Genomic DNA, 27,505 nt, shown 5'->3' on the forward strand with positions numbered 1-27,505 from the left:
AAAAAAGGAGAATCAGCTTTTCATTAATGAACAGTTAAAAAGAAAAATGTCAGTTTGAAAGATACCATTTACCCCCAATGATTTTTTAAAATTCTATTAATTCCAAAAGATTAAATATGCAAATAATGAAAGTGATACTCACCTGTGATATTCACTTCTCAAGACAGAATGCTCCAGAAAAAGAACTTGATAAAAACTATAGCAATAAATGACAGTACATTGATAGAGACCTGAATGTTTTATTGTAAGAAATACCTTTACTTTGATCCAGTTAACAAAGGAGATTTTAATAAGACTTCACTTTTCTGTTGAGGGAATAAATTGGGGGGGGTGGGCGGGGAAAAAAGGGTGAAGACAACATCTAAACGTTGGGGAAAATGTGGAGGGGACAATGCAGGCTTAGTCTGCTTTTATACAGTTGTTTGGGAAACCGCACTTTAAAATCTAGTAAAAAGTAGTAAGTAGTAGAAATTTTTGCCAATTTTTGTTCTTTAATTATTAGGCAATGTTTCCACGTGAGAAAAGAAGTTCTCTTATAGCTCTAATAATTTATTTAATAATCATTTCATATTGTAAGATTTAAGTGTTACATTTCACCTTAGCGGATTGTAATCCAGAAGTAGTATAAAATAGTATTCATATATATATATCATAGCAGGAAATAAAGGTGATGTAATAATCACTGTTAATGATTTTCACTTTTAAAGAAATACACTTCTATGAAACTTAAGAGGAATCCTTTATGGCCCAAAGGAATGGAACTCAAATTTTTAATGAGTTATTAAAAGAAAATTTAGAATATAAATTAAAATGTACTTGAACAAGTTCCAAATATACTTATTATTAAATATAAAGATGTTAGCTCTAGTACGTAGGAAAATATTTACAACTAATAAAAGCATATCGTAGAATATACATGTTCTCTATATAAAAATACATAAAATATTTTACAGTCCAAACCAAAGGATCTTTTTGAAACCAGGTTTTATCCATGCAACGCTATTACAATACCATCCCATTAGCACTACTGGAACTCCTACATGCATGGAAGAAATCTAACAATAGCCTTCATTTAAAGCTCATACTTCCTTCTTAGGGCCTGTACATCTTCTAAAGTATAATGTTTGTTTGGTGTGTCTGAGAGGTCATCAAAGAGCTGTTCAATTTGCTCCTTTTGGCCCTTGCTAATTAGTGTCAACATCATCTGGAAGAAGGAGAAAAACTGTATTAGCTTCATTTAAAAATGAACATTTTAAAGTTACAGATACCCTAAAACAAAAATCAGTATCCATGTTTTGCCACTTACCTTGAACCTTTCTGCTTTACTTAGATAGAAAAGATGCTGATACACCAAAGAAGGATCTTTCCCAATAAGATTATTTTTCAGAGACTGAATGAGGAGGAGGAATGTATCCCCTTCAAGTTTGTTACTCAACAACACTGGCAAATCTTTCGGTTCAGTGACGGCTAAAAGGTGTGCACAGGCCTCTTTATCGTTCCTCGTGCTGATGGCATTTATAACCTGACCAAATTCATAGGCACTGGTAGGCCTGGCGATCGGGAGTGTTTCACAGTATGCTGGTGGCCCATTGGTTGTGTCCTCCTTCCTGGTGGCAAAGCAGTCATTGGACACCTCCTCAGAGGTCCTTTCAGGCTCTTCTTCATGGCCTTCGTTCACCTTCATGAGGAAAAAAAAATTATACTGTGACACAACAGCCACTGCACAAATTATTAAAATGGGAAAGAACTGAAAAACACTGGTAGACTCTATTTTAGTCAAATTCTAAGTGAAAAAAGTGTATACTTTATAATGAATAGGAAAACCTACTCTTTTTAGGAAGTGTTAAAGTATCCATTCATGAAAGTATGTTTTTAAGTATAAAAAATTTTTGACACTGAAAATATGATCATGAGGTTTAGTTTTCTATGAAAGAAGACCTATAACAACTTTACCTCTTTTTCGTGACAAATATTTCCTCACATTTAACAGAGACATGAACTTAAAATATTTTTTCTTCCCTCCTTGGAAATCCTTCTAGTTTCTCTCACATATTCGCCTCTTACTCTTAGCGGAAATGTATGATAAATGGGATATGATATTAGCATCCACAAGGACACAGGAATTCATGAGCTGACATTCTTCACGGATGCCAAACGAAAAAGCTAGAGCGCAAGACACAGCGTTTGATTCTGGGATACTCCAAAATCTCCGATTAGGCCAGTCTTGTTTCAGAGTGCTAAAAAGGTCTCAATCAATCAAAAAATCCCTATGGGGTATGGCTGGCAGGGCCACTGACACTGAATGAGTCCTGTCAGGATTCTCCAGGTGTACCCTGAAGCAAATAGGCTTCCAGAGCAATCTGGAGCAGAAACAATGCAAACTACAGGCCAGGTGGGGGGTGGCTGGGGGAGAGAAAGGAGAAACCTCAGGAATGCAGACTCCCAGTACCCTCGATGGACACAAGCTGGGATCTACAGTGGCTAATTATAGCAAAGGAAAGTTTTGTCTTTATAACTGGTTAAAATGCCTTTACTGGACATCCAAGTAAAAAGAAAATAAAAATTTTTTTTTGTAGAACTCAGAGAAATAGGATTTTAGCATCTACGAAATCCCCAAAAGAGTACTTTCAAAGTTAATCAAATACAAATACCTCTTGAATTTCAATTTTCCTTCTCTCTTTTTCTTTGTTGAATGATGCATTATCCTTAAGGAGTCTGGTTACCTCTTCCAGTTCCATCTTTGCCTCAATAATACTTGAATCCAGCAGAAGAACTTTATTGAGATCGTTTAAACTTTTCTGATAATCCTAAAAGTAGAAAGGCAGAGAAAATAATTTTTATGACAAAAGAAGAGGCACAGATTAACCCAAGCAGGAGTGAGACTGAGGGGCGGAGTGGTGCAGAATGTGTGCGGTGGGCTCCCTGTAGTGCCCAGATTACAAAGTCAGGCCCACAAAGTAGTCTCGGACTGAAATATTAAAACCCATAAAAGCGAGCACAGAATCTGGAGTTCTTAGACTCCAGTTCACTTGTGTATCACAACCATCAGTCCTGGATGTACAGGAGGCGTTTGCTGTCTGCGAAATGAACGAACAGCCTCATGTTAGTACCTACCTAAAAAACTGGAAAGGGGCGCCCGGGTGGCTGTTGGTTAAGCGTCCAAATCTCGATTTCGGCTCAGGTCACGATCTCACGGTTCATGAGTCTGAGCCCAAGTCAGGCTCTGTGCTGACAGTGTGGACCCTGTTTGGGATTCAGTCTCTCTGCCTCTGTCTTTCCCGCCCCCACCAAAATAAACTTAAAAAAAAAACAAAAAAAACAAAAAAACACCAAAATCCTACTTATTCAACCTCTTGAGTTTCAGTTTTCTCATCTTTAAGGATAACAAAAGCTTTCCTACTCGAGTTTTCACAAAGCTGTACCAAGCATAAATGAAGTAGTAATACGAGCGGTTTGAACTTCCATAAAGGGTGATACAAATGTCAGCCGTCACATCGTATCCTGTACCATAAAACCCTTCAAAGTTGTATACTGTTCAAATAGGCTAGCGTCGACATTTATTCTTCCATCGAGTCAGACAATACGCTGGGAGAGGTTGAGGGCAAAGAAAAGGCATCTAAACGCATAGCAGAATGTGGTAGCTGAGACAGAGGCCACAAAATCAGTCTGATGTGACAGGCCATATTCTAGAACTACAGACTACACCAATGTTCTGATTAAGCCAAAGTTAATTCTGTGAGGAGGCAAAGAATTGCAATGATGTATAACCTCCCTAAGTATTCATGACCTACCAATAACGGCCTGCTCTGGAGGCTGGGGCACGGGAAGCTAAGCTTGTGGTTACGTGACGTTCCTGGGGGACTAGCTGTGATGCCACATCCCTTCTCCCTCTGTCCAGCAGGACACTGCAGCAAAAGTGATTTGTTTAAACAGATAAACTTAAATCTGCTCAAATTCATTAAAAAAGGTAAACTGTTTACAAACGATAGTACATTATAAACTATTAGGAACAAATCACATACCATTGTGTCACAACAGTACAGCTGGAACCAGCTACAGAGAACCCAAATGACACCGTATTTCCATCCTAAGTGTTCATGCTAGGAACCATACCGAAAGGCAAGCAAGTGGGGCAGCAGGGCAAGCTGAGGTAGTTCCTGCTAACTCTGACCATTCTCAGCATTTTGAAAGTATTAGTTTACTCTCACAGCAGCCCTGTACATACTAACTTTTGTCCCCATTTAAAAGGTCAGGGAACTGAGGCACAGAGAGAGATAATTCTTGGGATGATCGAGGCAGCAATGACCAGAAAGTGAACGGGAATACAGTTGTGGAATCCTAGCGAGAAGCCTGAAAACAGATTTGTGAGCTACAGCCTTGGAAATGAAAGTCCACGAGTCACAGAGTCAGTATGTATGGTTTTTCAACCCATTCAAGAAAAATCTATGCATAAAGAGCAATCTGTCTGGTTGAAGGAGACCTAAGAAAATAGGAAATACACTTCGATAAGAGTTAAAACAGAGGCGAGCAAATGTAAAGAGAAAAAGAGCCAGAAAAGTGGAGACACTGGAAGACAAGGGCCCGCGGGCCAGATCCCAAAAATGGTCACGCAGCTTGGCCCTGGCCCTTATAGAAGTTTCTGTCTTATGAAGGGAAACAATATAAAAAAGTAAACAAATGAGTAAGTATGGACTATCACTAATGCAAGTAAGAAAACCAAGGTTTCCGATGATACTAACGAGGAGGAAGGAGTCTTTTTTTTAATTTTTTTTTTAACGTTTATTTATTTTTGAGACAGAGAGACACAGAGCATGAACAGGGGAGGGGCAGAGAGAGAGGGAGACACAGAGTCTGAAACAGGCTCCAGGCTCTGAGCTGTCAGCACAGAGCCCGACGTGGGGCTCGAACTCACAGACTGTGAGATCATGACCTGAGCCGAAGTCGGACCTTCAACCGACCGAGCCACCCAGGCGCCCCAAAGGAGTCGTCTTTTTGACACAGTTGTCAGAGAACACAAGACCTGAAGACAAACAGCCACGCGGGAGGGAAGAGCAGAGCATACACGAAGAGAAAAATATGGCTCTGGCAAAAAGGAAGACGTTCAAAGTTGCTAATTATACCATTAGGCCTTAAAAAATATATATATAATCACATGTGTTTGTGATAATATATATATTAATAGATGCACTTAAACTGTAATAAGAGTTATGTTACTTTTTGATATTTTTGGCCTTCTAGCATACCCAATTAATTGGCTGCAAATTCCTTAATGCAAGCACGATGTCTTATTTACCACTCCGCTCCCACAGTCTAGCACGTACGTAAGTGGCACTCGATTAAAGAAAGAAATTCTAAAACAAATACCATATGATTTCATTCACATGTGGAATTTGAACAAATGAACACGGGGTGGGGGAGGAGGCAAACCAAGGAAGACTCTTAACTCTGGAGAACAAACTGATGGTCACCAGTGGGGAGGTGGATGGGGGTACAGGTGAACTAGGTGTTGGGGATCAAGGATCTAGGCGCTTACTGTGATGAGCGCCAGGTGTTACACTAAGTGCTGTATCACTAAATTCTACACCTGAAACTAGTATTGCGTTGTATGTGAACTGAAATTTAAACAAAAACTTGGGGAAAAAGGAATTCTAAGTGAAAGCCTCGTGATTTTTAAAACTGGCATGTGTGTGCGCGTGCTACTAACTACAGGCAGGGCACCTGCTCCTCGCGAGCCTCTGCGCCAGCCCCTCCCAGACACGCCAAGGAAGTGGATCCAGGCATGACTTCTGGTGCGTTTTGTAAGCACTTGTCGCTTTTGAAGATACTGAAACTAAATTAGCTTGGCACATAACTCAAACTACAGGATGTATAAACAAAACTGCAAGAAATCAAACCAGAAAAACAAACTGCTGGCCTCATAATCTAGTGGGTTGGATTACTCAAATTTGGGATCATCTTTCTGCAGAGTATAATTTCTAGAATGCATTCCAAAGGAGTATAGAAAGTCTTTCGTTAGGTACACCTCTCACATTGCGTCAGGAAGACAAGTTCCAAGAGTCAGGCAACCAGCATGGAGTAAACCTGCTCTAAGAGTCTGGACACGCATACACTCGTGAGTCATCACACACACCTACCCTCACGTACCTGAATTCATCAAGCTCAGAGAAAGCTGAGGGAGTTTTGAAGAAGCCTCTCTTAATTCATGGTGCCACATACCATCTAAGGAATCTATACATGAGGTTTATAAATGAGCGTGCTGCTAACAAAAAAAGCAGGAGTCGGGTCGGGGGGGGGGGGGGTCAGGTCACGTGCGCACCATGGCATAAACCTGCAGGGAAGGTGGTGCACCCCAGCTCCATGGAGACGGGAGTTCCCATGCTCAGGACCCTTCTGGACCTGGGCTGATGCACCTCTTTACCCGGCTGTTCATCTGCATCCTTTGTAACAAACTGGGAGGGGCGACAGGGAGGGCAGGCAGCTGCGTGGCTCCAATGGTCTGGAGGTCACAGCACAGCCTCTGCGCGCAACCTCAGTGCATGTGCGATGCAGAAAGTCCTGACTCCTCAAGGCGCAACGAGCACAGCTCATATGCTGCACTGTAGAAAAACATGACCGCCCTCTCCCAACAAAACCAGGTTTTACAGAATATATTTTTAGTATTTCCCCGCCAGTGATGGGCAGGAACTAAAAGAATTACCTCAAACTCAGTAACGTCAAACCTAACTATCCCCCTCCCCACTCAAGTCTCTCCCTCCTCCTGAATACCCTCCATTATTGCACTGCACCACTCAGCTACCCAAGCCAGTAACCCTGGAGGTACCACCTTTGTTCCTTCCTCTGTCCATCTGCTCAGTAGGTCCTGTCGACTTTACCTTCAAACAACCTTCAGTTAATCTCTCTGTTACGGGCTAATTGTGTTCCCCTCCTAAAAATTCCTATGCTGAAGTCTTAACCCATAGCACTTTAGAATGTATACTTCAGAATGTAATTTGAAGACAGGTTCTTTTTCATTTTTTAGAGAGCGAGCAAGTGAGTGTAAGTGGGGGAGGGGCAGAGGGGGGAGAGAGAGAGAATCCTAAGCAGGCTCTACGCTGTCAGTGCAGAGCCTGATGTAGGGCTCAATCCCATGACCCCAGGAACCATGACCTGAGCCGAAATGGAGAGTTGTACGCTCAACCGACTGAGCCACCCAGGCACCCCTGGGGATAGGTTCGTTAAAGAAGTAATCAAGTTAACATGAGATCATTAGGGTGGGTCCTATCCAATATGACTGCTGTCCTTAAAAAAAGAGGAAAGTGGAAGACAGACATATACAGACAGAAGACAACGTGAAGATACAGGGAAAAGACAGCCAACCGCAAGCCCAGGAGAGGGGCTAGAACACATCCTTCCTTCACAGCCCTCAGAAGGAGCCATCCCTGCTGACGCCTTAATCTCAAGATTAAGAACCGTAAGAACTCTAACAAAATGAAGTTCTGTTGTTTAACCCGTGATGTGGGTACTTTGTTATGGCAGCCCCGGCAAACTAATAGGCCTTCTCTCTTCCCTCTGCCATTACCTTCCTTCAGGCAGCTGACCTGGTAGCTTCTAACCAATCTCCCTACTCCGTGCTGGGTCCCCAGTGATCCACCTTCCACACTGCTGGCAAATCTGACCCATTGTGCCCTCCTTGACCACGTAGCCTTTAGGGGTTCCCACCACCTTCAGGATCAAGCCTAGTCACCACAGCATGACCCCCGGGCCTTTCATGATCTGACCATCTCTCTCCATCCCCACTCCTACTCACAGCTGGTCTCTTGCTGTACCAATTCATGAACAAGTTCATAACATGTGGGCGGGGAAAAATCATAGCAGCTATATTAATAGCCCCAAACTAGAAACAGCTGAATGTAATTAACTGGTGAATATGTTAAAAAAAAAAGTTGTGGTATAATCAGTAATAACAATTAGCAATAAAAAAGGAACAATTCCTGGGGCGCCTGGGTGGCTCAGTCGTTTGGGCATCAGACTTTGGCTCAGGTCATGATCTCGAGGTTCATGAGTTCGATCCCCACATCGGCTCTGTGCTGGTGGCTCGGAGTCTAGACCCTGCGTCAGATTCTGTGTCTCCCTCTCTCTCTGCTCCTCCCCCACTCACGCTCTGTCTCTCTCTCTCTCTCAAAAATAAATAAAAAACATTTTAAAAATTTTAAAAAGAAACAATTCCTAATATTCACATAGTACAGATTAACTCTCAGATGCTATGCTGAGCAAAAAAAAAAAAAAAAAAAAAAAAAAAAAAAAAAAAAAAAAAGTCAAACAGTAAATTCTATAGGACTATGTTTATGTTACTGTCAAAAAGAAGCAAAACTAATCTACAATGATAGAAACCAGATGGATGGCTGCCTGGGAGTGGGGGCAGAATAAGGGAAATAAAGAAAAATGGGCATAGGGAATTTCCTAGAGAGATGCAAGTAATATTTACCTTGACTGGAGTGATGGCTACATGAGAATTTACATTATTCAAAAGTCAATGACCAAATTAAGAAAACAATTCTACTTATAATTGCATCAAAAAGAATAAAATACCTAGGAATAAATTTAACCAAGAAGGTGAAAGCTTTGCACATTGAAAGCTATAACACACTGATGAAACAAACTGAAGAAGACAGAAATAAATGGCAAGACTTTCCATGCTCATGGATGGGAAAAAATAATACCTTTAAAATGTTTACCCTACCCAAAGCAATCTATAGATTCAATGCAATCCCTATTCAAAATTCCAATGGCATTTTCCACAGAAATAGAATAAACAATCCTAAAACTTACTATATGAACCACATAACACCCCGAATAGCCAAAGCAATCTTGAAAAGGAACAAAATTCTGGAAGCATCACACTTCCTGATTTTAAACATTGCAGAGGTGCCTGCGTGGCTCAGTTGGTTAAGCGTCCAACTTCGGCTCAGGTCATGATCTCACAGTTCAGGAGTTTGAGCTCCACATCGGGCTCTGTGGTGACAGTTCAGAGCCTGGAGCATGGTTTAGATTCTGTGTCTCCCTCTCTCTCTGCTCCTCCCCTGCTCATGCTCTGTCTGTCTCTGTCTCTCTCTCTCTCAAAAATAAATAAATTTTAAAAATAAAAAAAATAAAACTACATTACAAAACTACAGTAATTAAAATAGTATGGTATTGGCATAAAAACAGACACAGAGATGAATAAGACAGAACAGAGAGGTCAGAAATAAAAAGCCATGCATAAATGGTCAACTAATTTATGACAAAGGGGCCAAGAATTCTCACTGGGGAAAGGACAGTCTTCAATAAATGCTGTTGAGAAAACTGGACCACTGTCTTTACACTACATACAAATATCAACAAAAAAAAGATGGACCAAACTTGAACACAGACTTGAAACCATAAACTTCTAGAAGAAAACATAGGTGGTAAGCTCCTTGATGCTGGTCTTGGGTTTTGGATTTGATGCCAAAAGCAAAGGTAACAAAAGCAACAATAAATAAGTGGACTACATCAAGCTTCTGCACGGTGAAGGAAACCATCAACAAAATGAAAACTACCAAGTGGGAGAAAATATCTGCAAATCCTGTATCTAATAAGCAGTTATCCAAAGTACACAAACAATTCACAGAACTCAATATCGAAAAAATAATCTGATTAAAAAATGAGCAGAGGAACTAAACAGACATTTTTCCAAAGAAGACATACAGATGGCCAACAGGTATATGAAAAAATGCTCCACACCACTAACCAGCAGGGAAATAGAAATCAAACGCACAATGAGGTATCACTCTTGTCAGAACGGCAATCATCCAAAAGATAAGAGATAACAAAAGCTGGTGAGGATGTGGAGAAAAGGGAACCCTCGTGCGCTGTGGGTGGGAATGGAAACTGATATAGCCATTATAGAAAACAGTATGGAGGCTCCTCAAAAAACTAAAATAAGACTACCATATGATCCAGCAATTCCACCTCTAGGTATTTATCTGAAGGAAATGAAAACATGAAATCTGCAAGACCTCTGCACTCCTGTGTTAACGGCAGCAATATTTACAACAGCCAGGACATGGAAACAACCTAAGTGCCCATCAATGAATGAACAGATAGAAAAAATGTGGTCTATTTACAGTCATACAGAAGAAGGAAATCCTACCATTTGCAACAACATGGATGGCTCCTGAGGGCATATGCTAAAAGTGAGGTAAGACAGAGAAAGGCAATTTACCTTATGACTGCACTTGTACGTGAAATTTAGAAAACAAGACCAAAAACAGAACTGAATTTACAGACACAAAGAACAAACTGGTGGTTGTCAGAGGCAAGACAAGGGCTGGGGAGTAGGTGAAATGGGTCAAAAGGCAAAAACTTCCAGTTAAGAAAGAAAGAACTCATTGGATATAATGCACAGCATGGTGATACAATTAATAATATTGTATTGCATATTTGAAAGTTGCTACAAGCATAGATCTTAAAAGTTCTCATCACAAGAAAAAAAATTTCAACTATGTGTGCTGATGGGCTGCTAACTAGACTTACTGGTGATCATTGTGCAAATCAAATCATTAGGCTGTATACCTGAAACTAATACAATGTTAGTTGTCAGTTGTATCTCAATTTAAAAAAACCTCTAAAGAGAAAAAAATTAAAAGATGTGAAAGCTTACAATGTGTGAATTTCATTGTATTAGACCCTAATCAAGTTGATTTTTAAGAAATAACAATTTCAAGAAATGCCATAGCCCAGTATGTTCTGACTTTTCTTTGTGACATTACTTTCTACAAATACGTACATTCATTCAAGTTTTCCATGCAGAAGAATCAGCCTAAAGAAAAGTGTAATTATACAATACTTTCTTTGCAAATAATGGTGTGGTTTTCTAAGAGAAGAATGCCACTCTAAAGCAGCCAGTTTAAGGCCCAAATCACCAATCTCTGATGTCTCTACCAACTTTCACTTGGTGAACCAAGCTTCCGTTCTGATGCCTTCCTCCCACCCCACAGACACCTCAATCCTTTGGTGGAGGAATCCAGTGGTTGCCTTCAGTGATTCAGTAACAAACCTTCCTGTTCCATAAAATGGATCTATCATTAACTAACAAAAGTCCTCGGAAAATCCGGAAATAAAATAATAATTTTTGAGCTGGAAGGAATCTTAGAAAATATCTAGCTCCACATTAAAGGTAGGGGAAATCTGAGGCCTATTCTAAGCTTTCAGGATTGGTTAGCATAGAACCAGGATTAAATCCCAGGATAATCTCACTCCCAAAATTCATGTTCAGAAAAACCACATATTATTTTCAGAGCTGAAATTTACTTATTAAAATGAAGATTTCCTCACCTTGAGTCCTTTATGAGCCAGAGCTCGTCTGTAGCACGCTTTTACATTCCTGTTATCTATCTCAAGTGCCCGATCACAATCCTGCTTTGCCTCTTCAAATTGGCACAGCTTCAAGTAACACAGAGCTCTGGTAGAATTATGAAAGCAATTACGTATTATGAAATGCAAAGACAACACTATAAATTTAGATAGTTAATAACAATCAGAACATAGCTCAATAAGTCTGTTGGCTGTCTCATTGAAGCCTAACATTTTACTCTAATTATGGCATTTTCTTGCAATATACTCTAATTATGGCACTGAAGATACAACTGCAAACAAGTACAGCTCAGGCCCCTCAAGAAGGCTATAGTCTAAGTGGAAGAGACAATTAAAATAAGCAAACATAATAAAATCTGAACAGGATGCTCTGGGAACACACAGCTGAGAATCTTACCAGATCTGGTGGGGCTGAGGCAAAGGCAAGAGTAATCGGGGAAGACTTCCCAGAAGAAGTTACATTTAAGTTGAAGCCCAGAGTGGGAGGTGAGAATTATCCAGTGTGAAGGCACTGGGCTGAGAGTTAAGATGGAGGAGGGGAGAGGGTGGCCAATGGCCCAGCAACGGCAGAGTCTCACAGTGAAAGACAGAGAGCAAGGTACTCTTGATGAACTAAGTGCCATATGGCTGGCTGGGTGCAGGGATGAGGTAGAAGGGCGGTCAGGCCAGATGGGGAAGAGCAAGGAGCCTGAGCTTTATCCTGAGCTTCCAGCAAGTCCACCAATGGGTTCTCAAATAGGGGCTAACATGTTCACCATGTTTTAGGAAGATTAGTCGTGCTGCAATTCAGAGAATGAGACGAGAGGGAACAAGTCTGTTCTGTGGAAGGGGTAGCAGACATCTCGGAGGAGACAGTGGTGATGAGACATGGGTGAAGGGGAGGGCGGAGAGAAAGGCTCCCCCAAGAGGAATTTAGAAGTAGGACATCCGAGCTTGCAGACACACTAGGAGAGGGACACATCGGTCAGGAAGGCAGAGAGGAGTGGAGTGCTTAGGTCTGGAGCCCACACAGAGATTTGGGGGGGACACAACTGAAAGGTAACGGAACTGAAGGAGGATGCAATGGCTCAGAGAGCATGCAGAGTGAAAAAGGGACCTACACCTTCAGAACCCCGAGAACGGCTGGGAAAGAAAGGCCCATAGAGGAAGAAAAGAGCCAGGCAAGTGAGTGTCTGCACTGATGCCAAGAGGAGAGGCGGTTTCCAGGGAAAACTGAGTGACCATTAATGCCCAGAACCGCAGAGACTGAACAGAAGAAGAGTAGAAAACTACCTGTTGGAGTTAATGACAAAATTTTTGGCAAAATGGTTGCCAATAGAGGAAAACATGTACAAAAACAAAGCAGTGAGAAGTTAAATTAAAAAGAATTCATCTGAAATAGCTAGGAAATCTTGTGCTGGGAGTCCCTGCTCTTCAGGAACTAAGCCTTCTTCCTCATCACCCCAGACTCTACTTACTCCTAAAATTCCTCAATCACCAGATTTCTAGAGCAATCTTTTACCATTATGTGGTATAGATGGCCTCTAAACAGCTTTCCAGAACAATCTGCCTATTCTTGCTATGCACTGAAGGATGCTGGTCCCCTCTCTTAGGACTTTAAGAGAAAAAGGACACTTAAGAACTAGTTTGAAAGGGAGGTGACTCCTGCTCCTACACGGAGGATGATGCGCAGACCTGACTAAGCCACAGTGGGTCCAAACGGCCAAGACGGGACAGTGCAGCAACGTCAGGGCGGCGAGGACGGCCTGCGGAACCTGTGTCGCAGACCAACCAGACGCCCAGCCCGCCTCATGCTTTCCATCTCTCTGGAACTTCTATGGCCCCATCTCTTTAAAGAATACTCACCTAGGACAATATGCTATATAAATTGTCAAAATGATGGGAAAAAAATTCGGCAATTAATTTGTCTGTATGTTTTAATAAAAAAAAAATGAACGTAAGAAATACATAAAGTTACAAAGAACTTGCCTGTTTGTATAAATGGCACATTCCTTGTTGTTAATCTTTAAGCATTCAATGTATTTACTAAGGGCATCTTTATAGTTTTTGTCCTTTACACATTGATTTCCTTCTTCTTTAAGGGTTTTAAACATTTTTTCATCTATGGGACACCCCCCAAGGGGAAAAAAAAAAAAAGAGGAAGGATTCATATAAGCACCTCTACAAAATCTTCAGTACATCTGTAAGTAGATATTCTATTGCAAATTAACCTGACCACACATACCATCCAGAGCTGAAGTCTACGTGGAACAAAACTTGGTATACAAATTAAAAAGACAAATTGGCTGTAAGTAAAAATTACACAATTATTACAATATTTTTTCAAATTAGAAAATAAAATATAAGTAATTATATTATTTTATCCATATTGGTATGTCCTCTGCTGAAGATACAAACATCTACAGTGTTTGGTGGGAAAACTATTTCATGAAAAATGAACAAACAAACCTGTTCATGCCTGAGGCAGACATCTGGCCCCACATTTCCTTGGAAAATCACACCTCCTCCACCCTCTGTCCTGTAGTTTAGGTAAAGCAAACCGTACCCTAGCCCTACCATTTGGGGTAATCTTTATTTTTTTACTAATCAGCACATATTATTTCTTTAGCCACAATAATCTAATTGGTCAGGGATGGGCCTATGAGAGCCAATAAGATACACTTAAGATTTCTGTGGCAGCTTCTGAAAATTCTTGGCTCTTTCCAGTGGAAAATGAGGAGGAAAGGAGGAGCTATTCTGCCATCCGATGATACAAGGGGAGAGTCTGTGTGTCTAAAAATGGGCTGAAAAGAGCAAGAGAGAGGTCAAGATAGAGAGCTAAATAAGAATCCCCGATTCCTGAATCCAACCATCCCTGCAGCTACATTACTTGTGGACTTTTCCACGGTACGAGCCAGTAAACAACCTTTATTGCTTAAGCCATAAAGGGTTGGGTTTTCTGTTATCTTCAAAGAGAGAGTCCCAACTATTACCATTACCTGTTATCATGCAGTGATCATGGCTGACTCTCTGTTTAGGATCCATTTCCCCTTCCTAAGAGTGCCTTGATATTCATTCAGCTATCACCCCTCTCCTATTAACCCCAGGTGTTCAGGGGAAGCTGACTCCACTGATCAAGAACTCAGGCCTAAGCCAATCCAGGCATGGCATTCCTTCATCATAGGGACTGGCTCAGGAATGGACACATGACCCATTAGAGTAACTACCATTAGATTCTGGGCCAAGAAAGGAACAGGATAAAAAAGCTAGGGTTTTAGGTGTAACATATTTTCTCATTGTTAAATTAATGCCACCCAAAGCAATGGCGTCTCTCTCCCTTTAGACATTCTTAAGTGCACACATGAAGCCTAAAACTGCTGCAGTTCTATTATTTTCCATCAGAACTTGAGCCCTGATGAGCTGTGCCTGGTTTTAGGGCCTGCCTGAGCCCTTTCAGTTCCATGAGCCAAAACCATTCCTTACAACCTGTCAATAGATTTTCTGTTACTTGCAATCAAAATTTTTTAACACACATAAAGTATGAATATCTAAAGTTTTAAATCTGTGTAAATTACCCAATGGAGTCACCTGATATAAAAATCCATAAATTAAAATTTAAAATATCTTTAAATTTTATAATCTAAAAATCTTAATACACTAAACTTGTAATATAAACTTGGAATATTAACAATAATCTTATTTGTCCCCTGCACAATGGCATGAAGTAGTAACTTCTCATCTTTTACTTTAAATCACAGAATATTAAAAAAAAATTTTTTTTAAGTTTATTTATTTATTTAGAGAGAGACAGAACGAGCAGGGAAGGGCCAGAGAAAAAGGAAGAAGACAGAGAATCCCAAGCAGTCTCTGCACCATCAGCACAGAGCCCGACACAGGGCCTGAACTGCTGAAACCTGAGATCACGACCTGAGCCAAAACCAAGAGTCAGACGCTCAGCCGACTGAGCCACCCAGGCATCCCAATCACAGAGTATTTCTAATGTGTCATGTTTCAAAAGATCTCATACAATGGGGCCAATGACACTCCCCATAAATCTAGTATATATAAGCCCTAAAACATAAACAGAGTATTACTCTGTTTTAGGGCTTATATAACTTGCTGAAAAACTTTCCTTAAGCTTTTCCTCCCCCAGTGTTTTTAAACCTTCAGTATCTATTCTAATAATCACATAAAAATGAACAGAAAGAACTGATTATACTTGTGCTTATAATTAGCTATCCCATATCTACGGTACAGTTAGTATATTCACTCTGTTAACAAACAGCTACCCTTTACTGACCAAATGCTTTGTGCGAGGCTCTAATGGCAAACTCTAGAAAACCAGAGAGCCCCATGATTTTCCAAGGACTGCTAAATAATCATAAAGCCCTGGGGCACCTGGGTGGCTCAGCCAGTTAGGCTTCCGACTCTTGATTTTGGCTCAGGTCACAATCTCACCCCAAGTCTGCTTGGGATTCTCTCTCTCCCTCTTTCTCTGCCGCTCCCCTGCTGGCACACGTGCGCATGCTCTTTCTCCCTCTCTCTCAAAATAAATAAATAAGCATTTCAATAAATAAATAATCTTAAAGCCTCAGCAGATGTTCCCTGCATCTTCTTTCTAGTCAATGAAGAGGGTGAGGGTCTAAGAGAAGCCACTGGAACATCATGACTCAGGAATCTCAGGGTGTCTGCAAGATGAGGCTCAAGGAGATATACATAGAGTTCCTAAGCAGGCAGGAGAAATGGGCCTCAATGGCTTTATGCAGAAAGCAAGAGTGAAGTCAACACTTATTAAACACTGTACAACGTGATGAGGTAGGTACTAAGGGAATGCAGATATGTTAACAACTATGATATAAGGCAGAAGAAAATACCTGCTAGATATTTACATTGTAGGATTTTACTTTATTATTTCAAACACACCAATCTTATTATTTTAGCCCTGCCACATATAGGCATAGTAGTAAACTAATGCTATTTCTTTTTCTTATTAATAATTATGCTAACTTACTTAACCTTTATTATTTTGTATGCACATCTCCATTTATTCCTAAGAACTCCATGAGATAGTTACATTTCCTCCTTTCATACACACTAGGACACTGGATGCATGAAACAACTTAAGACTAGTTAGAGGGAGAACAGGGTCTTAACTTAAACCTGGGTCTGATGCCTGAGTTCATGTCCTTCTCCTTCTGCTTTACCGAGAAGATATACACACAGCTCAAGACAACCCGCACAAGAAAGGATTGTAGGCCTCCCCTACCTGTGATGCCAGGCTGGGAATGGCTACAGGAGTCTCCCACTTGGTCTGGGGGTGTCTCTGTGGCAGGCTGCCAAGCTCGTAAATGCGTGGAAGTGGGCACAGCAGGAATGGGTGACAGCTTCTCCCGCCAGCTTGGTCCATCCAGATTCATTAAAATTCTTGTTATCCTAAAAAGAAAATGAATTTTCTTGATTAATCATGCCATTTGTTTTTTATATCCATGAAGCTCAAATCAAGAGTAAGATTTACAAACATTGCATTTGTGTACTTCCCTGCAGAAAACAGTCTTAAGCTGTCTGCTGTCCACAGACCTTTAAATGGTCTTTAGAAGGACTTTTAAAAGTTGCCAAAAACTATGTTAACTTTAGATCCTTTTTGTAGAAGAAAAAAGTGAAGGCCTTTCTAACTGGTTCAAAAAATATTTTTAATGTATATGCAATAAAACTATTTTTTTGAAAAAGTGAAAAATAAAAGCAAAATTTAGAAGGCCTAAAAGAAACGTCTTGCATAACATTTAATGTAATTACTAAATTGATAATGTATTACTCTGGAGAATAACCAAAAGCACTTCAGAATTTCTATGCCCAAACCATACACCAAAGACAGGTGTTCAAGACTAGCTGCCGAAAGTGATGAGGACAAGCTGTAATGTGGAATGCTGTTTTTTCTTAAAACATTTCCATATTGCTAAGATACTCTTACCTTGTATTTTTTTTGCCTCTAAAATTATCCATTAACTACGTTTTCAAACACATAATGATGAAGGGACAAGATACTGGAGTCTAATACAAGGGCCCTTGTATTACTGACATTTACTCATGACCATCAAAAGGTTCAGATTAACATCTCCGATTATCACTGTGTCATCATTTTAAACACACAAAATATATTTAGACTTAAAACAAAATTGAATCATGCATTTGAAATGAAACTGGTTCCAAAAGGTATGCCCCGGGGCACCTGGGTAGCTCAGTCAGCTGGGCGTCCGACTTTAGTTCAGGTCATGATCTCACAGTTTGTGAGTTCAAGCCCCGCATGGGGCTCTGTGCTGACACCTAAGAGCCTGGAGCCTGCTTTAGATTCTGTGTGTGTGTGTGTGTGTGTCTGACCCTCCCCAGCTCACACTGTCTCTCTCCCTCTCTCTTTCAAAGATAAACAAACATTTTTAAAAACTTAAAAAAAAAAAAGGTGTGCCCCAAGACTGAGAAGGTTTACTGGTAATTAGGAGAATGCATTCAAGTTAGTTAACTCAATAGTACTTTTTGTGCGAATAGTTTTTATCTAGACACAAATACAATGCACATACTTTTTCCCCAGTTTTTTAAACTGAAATTTCAGTTATGCTGAAATTGGTTATTCTGACCAACTCTCACATATTTTAGTGAAAAAAAATTTTTTTTTGAAAAATAATGTAAAACCACCCACAAATGCAGAAAAAAAAAAGAAAAGCTTTAGAAAAAAGAATTTTCAAGCAAAACTTGTATTACCAGCAGAGAGGAAGGAAGAAGCAGCTGAAAAGAGATGATGTGTTGCCAGGGAGTAAATAAGTATATGCAGGGAAATTTAACATATAAGATTCCTGGAGAGGAAGAGAGGAATATGGTTAATGGAAGACAGAAACAAAATAAGCACAGATGTTTAAACTGGAAAAAAAAAAAAAAAAGCTGTTGTTGCTCACATGGAAAAGCATAAATATGGGATTCATGAAAAGGAACAGTGAAATTTTAAAAATTGATATTTTATAGAAGAAATGCAGCAAAAAAAAGCCTCCTCACCTTCTTATAAAACATCAGTAAGAACCAATTAAAAAAAACTTACAAGTCAATCTATATAAAAGGACCTTCATGAGGACATATAAAAAGTATAACACAATCCTCAAAAAGTTTAAACATAGAATTCCCATATGACCCAGCAATTCCACTCCTGAGTATACACCAAGAGGAACCAAAAACAGGTATATAAACAAAACCCTGTCCACAAAATGTTCAAAGCAGGCCGTTCACAACAGCTCAAAGATGCAAACAACCCAAATGTCCACCATCTGATGAATGAATGAACAAAATGATATATATCCATATGATGGATTATTCAGCTATAAGAAGAAATGAAGCACTCACATATACCGCAACAAGAATGAGAACACTGTGTAGGTGAAAGAAGCCAAACACAAAAGGTACCTCCTCTAGGACTCCACTTATAGGGACTACCCAGAATAGGGAAGTCCATAGACAGAAAGCAGATTAGTGGTTTCCAGGGGCTGGGATAAGGGAAAATGAGTGATTGCTTAATGGGAACAGAATTTCCTTTTGGGACGATAAATGTTTTGGAACTAGAGCGAGGTGGTGGTTATACAACATGAGAATGTGCTAAAAGGCCACTCAATCGTATATTTTAAAACAGTTTTCCCTTCTGTGAATTGTACTTCACTTTAAAAAACTATATAGTGCAGCAGGTTCAGAAATGTAATTACAGCCTGTCAGATATAGATTTCTCCCTTCAGACCTTCCAGCCTATCACTGTGAACTGTTATTTCCTAAAATACCTTTCAACAGGCCTTTCCTCTCTGTCAGCTACTTCAGGGGCCTTCCCAACTTTGTTTCACAAGAACCTCTAACCATGAGAGGATTCTATTTTCCCCAACTACCTTGGATATGACCAGACAGAGGAGGACGGGCAAATTCAAAGCAGAGCACAGGAGTGAATTACACTGTTAGGGAATGACTTCATTCAACACATTTTACTGAGGATATTTACTGTATGAGGTACTTCAACTACAGAGATGGATAAAATACAATTCCTGACCTCACAGAACTTCCAGGAGAATGAGAGAAAAATAATTTTACAAAAAGAGAGGGACAGAGAATTTACAAATAATATGGAAGCTGTGTAATAAAAGGCACAGTGTTCTGGGGTCACTGGGAAGAGAGCCTGAAATACATGTATGGTGAGGCAGGAGGTGGGTGTATCTGTGAAAGTCATTTCCTAGAGGAAGCAGACCCTCTCCTGATAGACAGGAAGGAATTAACTAGACAAAAAAGAAGAAAAGTACCTTCAAGCATATATGTGGCAGTAGATGACACTTTGGCAAGGCAGCTGTGCCACAGGGCAAATGGCTGGAGAGCTCCCACGTGATGCTGCCTGATTTTACAAGATCAAGATCAAAGAGTCTGTGAATGCCCAAGGTTCCAGCTAGCCCCACTCTAGATCCAATAAACAGTATATATCCCTTTTAGACAGGTTCCACGTGACCAGAGAGTGAACGTTCCAGGAGATGGCCATTGGCTCTACATACAGATCTTTCCGACAGTTTTCTCCAAAGTGTGGTGAAATAATGTAGGAAGGTAAGGCATGATTTTATAAAATGAATTAATCCAAAACATGCCACTCTCATTTCCTAAAATTTTGCTCAAGGTCTCCTCATGTCCCATCAGTGCTCTTCAAAGACCACCTCAGGCACTCTCTCTCCAACAACTGAAGTCTACACAAAGGTGGCCTGGCCTGTTAACCCCCACCTTCCTAACCATTTTTCACAGTTGGAGATAACCTGTCTTGTGTTTTTTTCATCTAACTATATTCTGGTTTGCTTAAATACAGAGACTATATTATTTTTCCCCATTTTGTCTCTTTAGGTGGTGGGGGGGTGGGGGACATGGTACACTAGACCAACACGGGGCACAGCATAACGCACATGATTATACTTTGGACAAATGGAATCAGAAAATATTATACATAATTAGAAATATTGCCCAACTAGTAATTTTCAAATTTCACCTGAAAGCCATTTGAAGTCTGGAAATTCTTACCTTCCCATGCTCACTCAGGGGGTAAATAAGTCATAATATAAATTAGATCCAAATTCTTTGCTATTTCACCATTGTAAGTTAATACTCATCCTAGATGAGTGTCTAAAGGGCATATAACACAAATATCTAGCAGGCTCATGAAGACATCCGTTCTCCTGAGGAGAAACAACAGATATGTTTCCACTGACAGATGTGGTGCCAATGAGCATGTGCAAACCCTGTAGGAGAAGAAGATTCAACATGGCAGTTTTCACTACATTTTTGGATCCTGTCCTATAATTAGTACTGATTTACAACATCACTGAAAACACTTCCTAACTCCACAGATATTTATAAATACTGAAATTAAATGCTGTGCACTCAGAACAGCAAAGATCTGTACACTAAGTTAAAAAAAACCATAATTACTGAACAGTAATAAATGGACCAGGAAACAAATACAAAGGTGTCAGAGGACAACTCAAAATGTACTGCAGGACAGTTAGAAATTAAGTTATAGAGAAAGAACTGTTTGGTTTTGATGGGAGTGAGAGGAGGCGATCATTCATGCAAAGTAAATAACAGAACAGTCTACACTTTGGTAGTTCTTGCAGGTGGGGAAGAGAAAAATGTAGCTCCATTGTAAAACAACTAGACCTCAGGCACTGCTTCGGGTTAGGTTACCTGTTAATACTGTCATTCGCTAGCTGGATTGTGCAGTCCATTTGCAACACCGTTTTATAATCCACATAAGCTTTCTGATACTGCTCTAAAGTTTCATAGGCCATTGCTCGTCGAAGAAGAGGTTTGATGGAGAATGGATGAAGTTCCAGAGCCCTAAAGACAAAAATATTACATGTCACTTGTTCTGAAAATTACTTTTAACTTATACTAACTGAACGTACACTACAGTACCAGACTCTCAGAAATATTTTTATGTATCTGCCAGTCCATATTGGGGACCTAGGAACATACTAGAAAGGCAAACTCAGAGTAGAAGAGCAATCAAACTTGCATACCTCATTTCAAACAGTTCCAAAGCACTCTGGCATTTACTCTTTCCCCCACTGAGCCTGAGCTCCCTGGCAGCAGGCAATGTGTCTCACCCCCTCCAACGCCCCTTCCCTCCCCTGTGCCCTAACAGAGCCCACCGTGGCACCAGGTACAAAGTAGGCTTTCAAAAGATTGTTACTTACTGATGGATTAAAAGGAAAATTTTTATCTACACCTATGTGTTTAACAAGGCACCTTACCACAGAACCACAGAAGCTTGCAATACATTTTGAAAATCAGCTCTCTGAACTTCATACAGTTTATTATGATTTACTTGCTGCCAAAGAGCTTAAAAAATAAACTGGAGGGAATCAAGGAAGTATATGAGAATTCCTTATAAATCATGAATTTTCATCTTGCACTTTTTAGGCTACGAAGTATTTCTAACATCACTAGAACATACAATCAAAAGATTGAGTTTATGAATGAAAACTATCATACTTAGTTTTAACAAACTTAACTAAAATTGTAAAGTATGGTGTGCACAGATCCTCGGAAGAGCCCACTTTCTATATAACCCATGAGTGAGCATCTGCTGCACCAGACTGTCCACACTGGGGACGGCAGGTCTGCTCTTCTGGTTAACTCTTCTGTTCCTTGCAGCTTATAGATCAGCTGCAGGGAAAGCACGAGTGAGGGCTGCTTTACTTTTTCTCCAGCAGTCTTGGGGATCTACTGTCTATTCCTGTCTACAGTGACCTGGCAAAGAGCAAGCTCTGACAGGACATCTACCGTGTGCTGGTCACTGTAGACATTCTCACAAGCCTGCAGGGTAAACAGTCCCACGTTCATTCTGCAGGTGAGGGGATGGAGAGACATGGGGCCATCTGCCCACATGTCAGTTCTTTTGAATTTAAGCTTCAGGAAAGCAAGGACACCGCCTGTCCTAAGCACCACTATATTCCCAGTGCCTGGGCCAGAGGAAGCACTTCAGCAAACACCTGATTGAACCAATGCTCTTTCTACCACAAAACAGTGCAAAAACACTATAAATAAAGGAACTTCACTGGAGTCATCTGCCACTGGGACTCCTTCACAATTCTCCACGTCATACTCAACTGCACGTGTGGGTGCACTCCCGGGCTGTGTACCATAGAGGCTGTCATTAATTAGCTTCAGTTCTTTAAAAAATAACACATTTTGTTCCACCCAGGTATTAGGATTATGGGTTATTTTAATGATCTCCTTCGTACTGTACTGGGTTTTAAAATTTTTTTCTATAACACATACGTATTACTTTTGTAAACCGTAAAAGTTACTTTATTTTATTTAACTTAAAAAAATTTCTTCTAACATTTATTTATTTTTGAGAGAGCACAATCGGGAGAGGGGGCAGAGAGGGAGCCACGGAATCTGAAGCAAGCTCCAGGCTCTGAGGTATCTACACAGAGCCCAACGCAGGGCTTGAACTCACAAACCGTGAGATCATGACTTGAGTCGGATGCTTAACCGAATGAGCCACTCCAAAAGTTATTTTAGAAATGAAGATCAAGTAAAAGCTTTTAAACACTAGAAAACAGATCTCTGAGCATCAGGATCTATCACTAGTACCACTGCCTTAAATCTAGCTTAGTTTCACGCTTCGGGGATATTAATGGCATGAAGAGGGACTGTAAATACGTGTAATACTTACACAACTACCTCATTTCCCCACAACTACCCCATTTCACCACAGACTTCCAATGCCCAAGGTGCTATTTAGCCACTCAAGATGGATTTGAGGTAGGCGTGGAATGTAACACTGCGTGAGATGATGCATTTAATTTTTAGCACTCCCAGCCTAGTAAATGCAAGGTTTTTTCTCTTTAACCACAAGCCTGAAAATGAATACGAGCTTATAAATGGAAATTCTGCTAAGGAAAAAAAAAGGCATTCATTCATAAAAACACAGAGAATTTTTAAACCAGAGCTTACAAAAACTTAACTATTCAAATTAACACTTTTAAGGCCCTACAGAGTCTTCTAATTTGAAGCCTGGCAGAGAGCAGCAGAGGAGCAAAAGCGAAGAATTATCAGGCAACATTCATTTTTATTGAGCCTGTCAAAATACCCTTGATGGAAAGTCACTGAAAGATATTTTGGTATAGTTTAGAGAACCCAAAAAAGTTCTCTGGCAGATGGGAAAAGTGAAGACTTTTTTTTAGGTGATAAAGAATCCTGAGAACAGACGACAAAGGTAATTTCTAGGATAATGGTTTTAAACTTCAGCTTAGGCATCATAACCCTGTTTCATGGCTCACCTGGAAGTCTAAAAGAAACATGGAGATACTGTGGCCAGGAGACGGGCAGGGCCCAGAGCTCCCTGAGCTCTCCCAATACCCCTTATACTCCCAGTAGTGATTCTCCCAGCACACCCCGGGACAAACCTTAGAACAAGTGCTTCAGAACAGGCCCCAGGAATTCAGACACATAAAATCAAACATTTTCTTCCCAAAATGCATACAAAGGTATAGATCATAGGTCAATCTACGAAAGCTAATTCATAGGATCCCCTCCGCTCCTTATTTTAAAGTTTGCTCCCGTGAGTTTTTCTTTTTCAATGTTTGACTACAGCTACCACTTGCCTTGTAATAAGGGCTCATGGCAGAAAAAACAACTCTCCAAAGAGCAGACAATTAAGTGAAAAACTAAATAGGCTTCCATTAAATTGTATGCAATCTTCTTGAGATGAAAAGAAAATACACTCCTATTTCTGCTACTAAATGATTCCTAGTTCACACAGATTTAAATACATTGATTTCAACATGTTCGCAAAAGCCAATCATGGTTTCTCTGGCATTAAAACGAGTTTGAGACTCCCTGCTCTGGAGTAAAATCATCTCATACCCCTTATGTTGGGACTCATAAACCAGGTATCAAGAAAACACCGAAGTAGGTCGGCCTCTACAGAGGTCAGCACTGACCAGCAGAGCAGGATTCCTTGGCCTACAACACAGCTCTTATCTAAGGACATCTTAAATAAACCACTGCCACTTCCCTCCCCAGAAGGCCATCTCCTGCTCTTCTTCAAGACAAACCTCCATTCTAGCCTCCCTAGACACCATGGCTAGAATCCCATCATTGACTTCCTCCCAGATCGACACTGAAACACAACAAATTTTATGTCTGCCACCTTAAACCATCTCACTTAAGGATAAAGTGAGTCCATTTGTTTTGCAGTGGCCCTAACTATAGGGGTCTCAAGTTTTTGTTTTTTTACAGTTTAGTTTTTGAGAGACAGACACACACACACAGTGTCAGTTGGGGAGCAGCAGAGGGGGGGGTGGGACAGAAGCCCAAGCAGGCTCTGTGCTGTCAGTGCAGAACCCAACTCAGGACTTGATATTCGAACCATGAGATCATGACCTGAGCCAAAAGTCAGACACTTAACCAACTGAGTCACCCAGGCACCCCTAGGGGTCTCAAGTTTTAATTAAAGTCCTGAACGTGCTTACTGCAGGAAGACCTAAGACCAGTCTGAAAGGTATTAGCAACAGACACTTGAGCTACAAGGTTCTTAGCTGCAAATCACAATGTGCTTGATATTCCACAAATTCACATGGTCTTGTTGGTTAGTTATGTGCAGTGGTGAATGTTTAACAACCGGCTCTCCTCCTAGGGAGAAAACCCCAGATTTGTGGGATTTTCCAATTTTCACAGTATTAGTATTCCAAACAAATTGGTAGATTTCAAGCTACCAATTTGACTTCAACCAGCTCAAAAAATTCTAAAAATACAACAATTAATTAGTGTGAGCTAGCACAACAGTGGATGGGGTCTACAGTCAGGCCCAAGTGAACATATAGTATTTACTTTTAAATACATAAAATCGGGAAAAAGAAATCCAAGCCCCTCAACACTTTTTTTAAAAAATTCAGGCACAGATATTATACGTTTTTACGCATATCAATATACTGATACTATCAATGAAAAATAATTAACTGTTCATCTTCTTTTTTTTTTTAATGTTTATTCATTTTTGAGACAGAGAGAGACAGAGCATGAGTGGGGGAGGGTCAGAGAGAGAGAGGGAGACACAGAATCTGAAACAGGCTCCAGGCTCTGAGCTGTCAGCACAGAGCCCGACGCGGGGCTTGAACTCACGAACCATGAGATCATGACCTGAGCCAAAGTCCGCCGCCTAACCGACTGAGCCACCCAGGCGCCCCTAAACTGTTCATCTTCTTGGAAGGTTATCTACATATTGTTCAAACTAGGACTTTTGAGAGTGAAACAGGGTGACAGTAATAATTTTACCACACAAGAGTAAATCAGGACTGTGAACATCAAACCAGGACATACAATTTATTTGCTAGATACTAGTAGCTTCTTTCCAAAGGGCTCCTGAAGCAGGTTTATTCCTTGATAGTGCAAGAAAACAGTACTTTTTATTCATGTAAATATATTCACCAATTTCAGTATGTAACTTGTTGAGTAACATGGGTGACCACAGTGCTTGAAGGATGCAAAGCTGTATGTAAAATATGGTTCTGGTCCTCACAGAGCTCAATATCCAATGCAGTGGATGACACAAGTGCCCAGAGGTGTGAGAGTGACACTGCAAGGGTTATAGCCATGCAAGTGACCAGGAAGGCAAAGAAGAGGGAGGGGTTAGTTGAGCAGGGATTTCAGAAGCAAAGATGTGCAGAGGGCATTACAGACAGTGGACCAAATGAGAGCAGAAAGCTTGTTCAGGGGGCAACGTGGTAAAAAAGGAGCCTATAATTATCTGGAACACCATACTGAGCCACTGAATGCCTATTTGAAACAAAAAATAATGCTTTAGGAAAAGTTGTTCTGACACTACAGTGGATTGGAGGCGGCAGAGAGGTTAGATGGAAGGCTTGTCCAGTAGTCTAGGATATGAAAAGAGCGTGAATTAAGGTGGTGGCTGTAGAAATGAAAAAAGTTTGCAGTCTTCTGTTAACTGTCTTCAGTTAGAAGAAGTTTATGAAAGAGAAGAATTTATGACTTCCATGTATAATTCAATTAACATGTCTTAAAAAAGTGTCTTAAGAAATCAGACTCATGCAAAAATTTAGTAAGCAATTAAATACTACATTCATCACACTGGAATGGTAAAACTCTCTTGAGAAACCTGAAAATGGGCAGTTTACCTGGTACAATCTTGAATGCAGCCGCTGCAGTTTCCTTCTTTTAGGTAACACGCTGCTCTATTTGAATATAAGATACTTAGATCATCTGCGCTTCCACTTCCTAAAATCACATTTAATTAAACACGGTTAAAATCCATTAGCGCAGTCACAGTTCACCAGCACAAGACGACTGAGGTCTCCAGGGACACTGCAGTCCTGCAGGCCGCCCATAATGCGGCGCCCCGGGAGCGGCCCGTGCCCGCAGTGGCCTGCCCGCGCACACACTACGCATTCCACGGTGCTGCCTGCCCAGGTCGGTGCCACCCCGCCCTGGGTCTGTTCCGCATGAAGGAACGCACGCACGCGAGCGCTTGTCACCGGGCGGCGGCCCGGCAGGTCCCGTGAGCCGCAGCCCTAGGGGAGGCGCGGGCGCTGCTCGCCTACCTGCAGGCTCCAGCTGCGCGATCGCCGCCGAGTACTTGAGGGTCGCCTCGGGGAACTGCCCGCTTCTGAACAGCTCGTTGCCCTGGCTCTTCAGGCCGGCGGGGCCGAGAGGGGCGGCGGGGGACGGGGGCGCGGCGGTGGGGTCTCCCGCGCCCCGCCCGCCGCCAGGGTGCCGGCTGGCGCCGCCCTCCGCCGCCGCCGCCGAAGCACGCGGTCGGCCCCGCTTGTCCGCGCCGGCCCCTGGCGACCGACCCCGCCGCGGCGCGCCCCTCTCCGACCGCTTGCCACCCTCGCTCTTGCCGGTCAGCTTCTTCTGGATGTTGCCCATGGCGCACGGCTCCGCGGCGCTCCTGGCTCCCGCCGGCTCCGCGCCCTCTGTGGGAAGTTGATGCGGGAAGTGAGCGTTTGCATCACCAGGAGAAACTACCTACCGCGGCTGCCGCGGGGGTGTCTGCGCAGGCGCACGGCGCAGCGCCCGAGGGGGCGGGTCGCGGGAAAGGCCCGGCGGGCACCGCCCCCGCGGGCGTGGAGGC

The 27,505-nt window shown here is 41.4% G+C and overlaps 1 protein-coding gene across 2 annotated transcripts in view; it reads right to left on the minus strand.

Annotated features, from left to right (window-relative positions):
• Positions 1-223: 223 nt before the first annotated feature.
• The window catches only part of SPAG1 (sperm associated antigen 1), a 67,361-nt gene continuing 40,079 nt past the window's right edge, over positions 224-27,505 (minus strand). For both annotated transcript variants that reach the window (XM_047088925.1, XM_047088924.1), the window contains 9 exons: positions 26,973-27,347; positions 26,550-26,649; positions 21,085-21,237; positions 16,619-16,785; positions 13,342-13,474; positions 11,335-11,461; positions 2,652-2,807; positions 1,307-1,678; positions 224-1,204 (listed from right to left, as the gene is read on the minus strand). In XM_047088925.1, coding sequence (XP_046944881.1) covers positions 1,073-1,204; positions 1,307-1,678; positions 2,652-2,807; positions 11,335-11,461; positions 13,342-13,474; positions 16,619-16,785; positions 21,085-21,237; positions 26,550-26,649; positions 26,973-27,347 — 1,715 coding nt within the window. In that variant the 3' untranslated portion in view covers positions 224-1,072. The remainder of the gene's footprint in view (positions 1,205-1,306; positions 1,679-2,651; positions 2,808-11,334; positions 11,462-13,341; positions 13,475-16,618; positions 16,786-21,084; positions 21,238-26,549; positions 26,650-26,972; positions 27,348-27,505) is intronic.

This window comes from Lynx rufus, unplaced genomic scaffold (assembly GCF_022079265.1).
Source record: "Lynx rufus isolate CCGP_SWC_20201006 ecotype Redwood Valley unplaced genomic scaffold, mLynRuf1.p SCAF_26, whole genome shotgun sequence".
Lineage (NCBI taxonomy): Eukaryota > Metazoa > Chordata > Mammalia > Carnivora > Felidae > Lynx > Lynx rufus.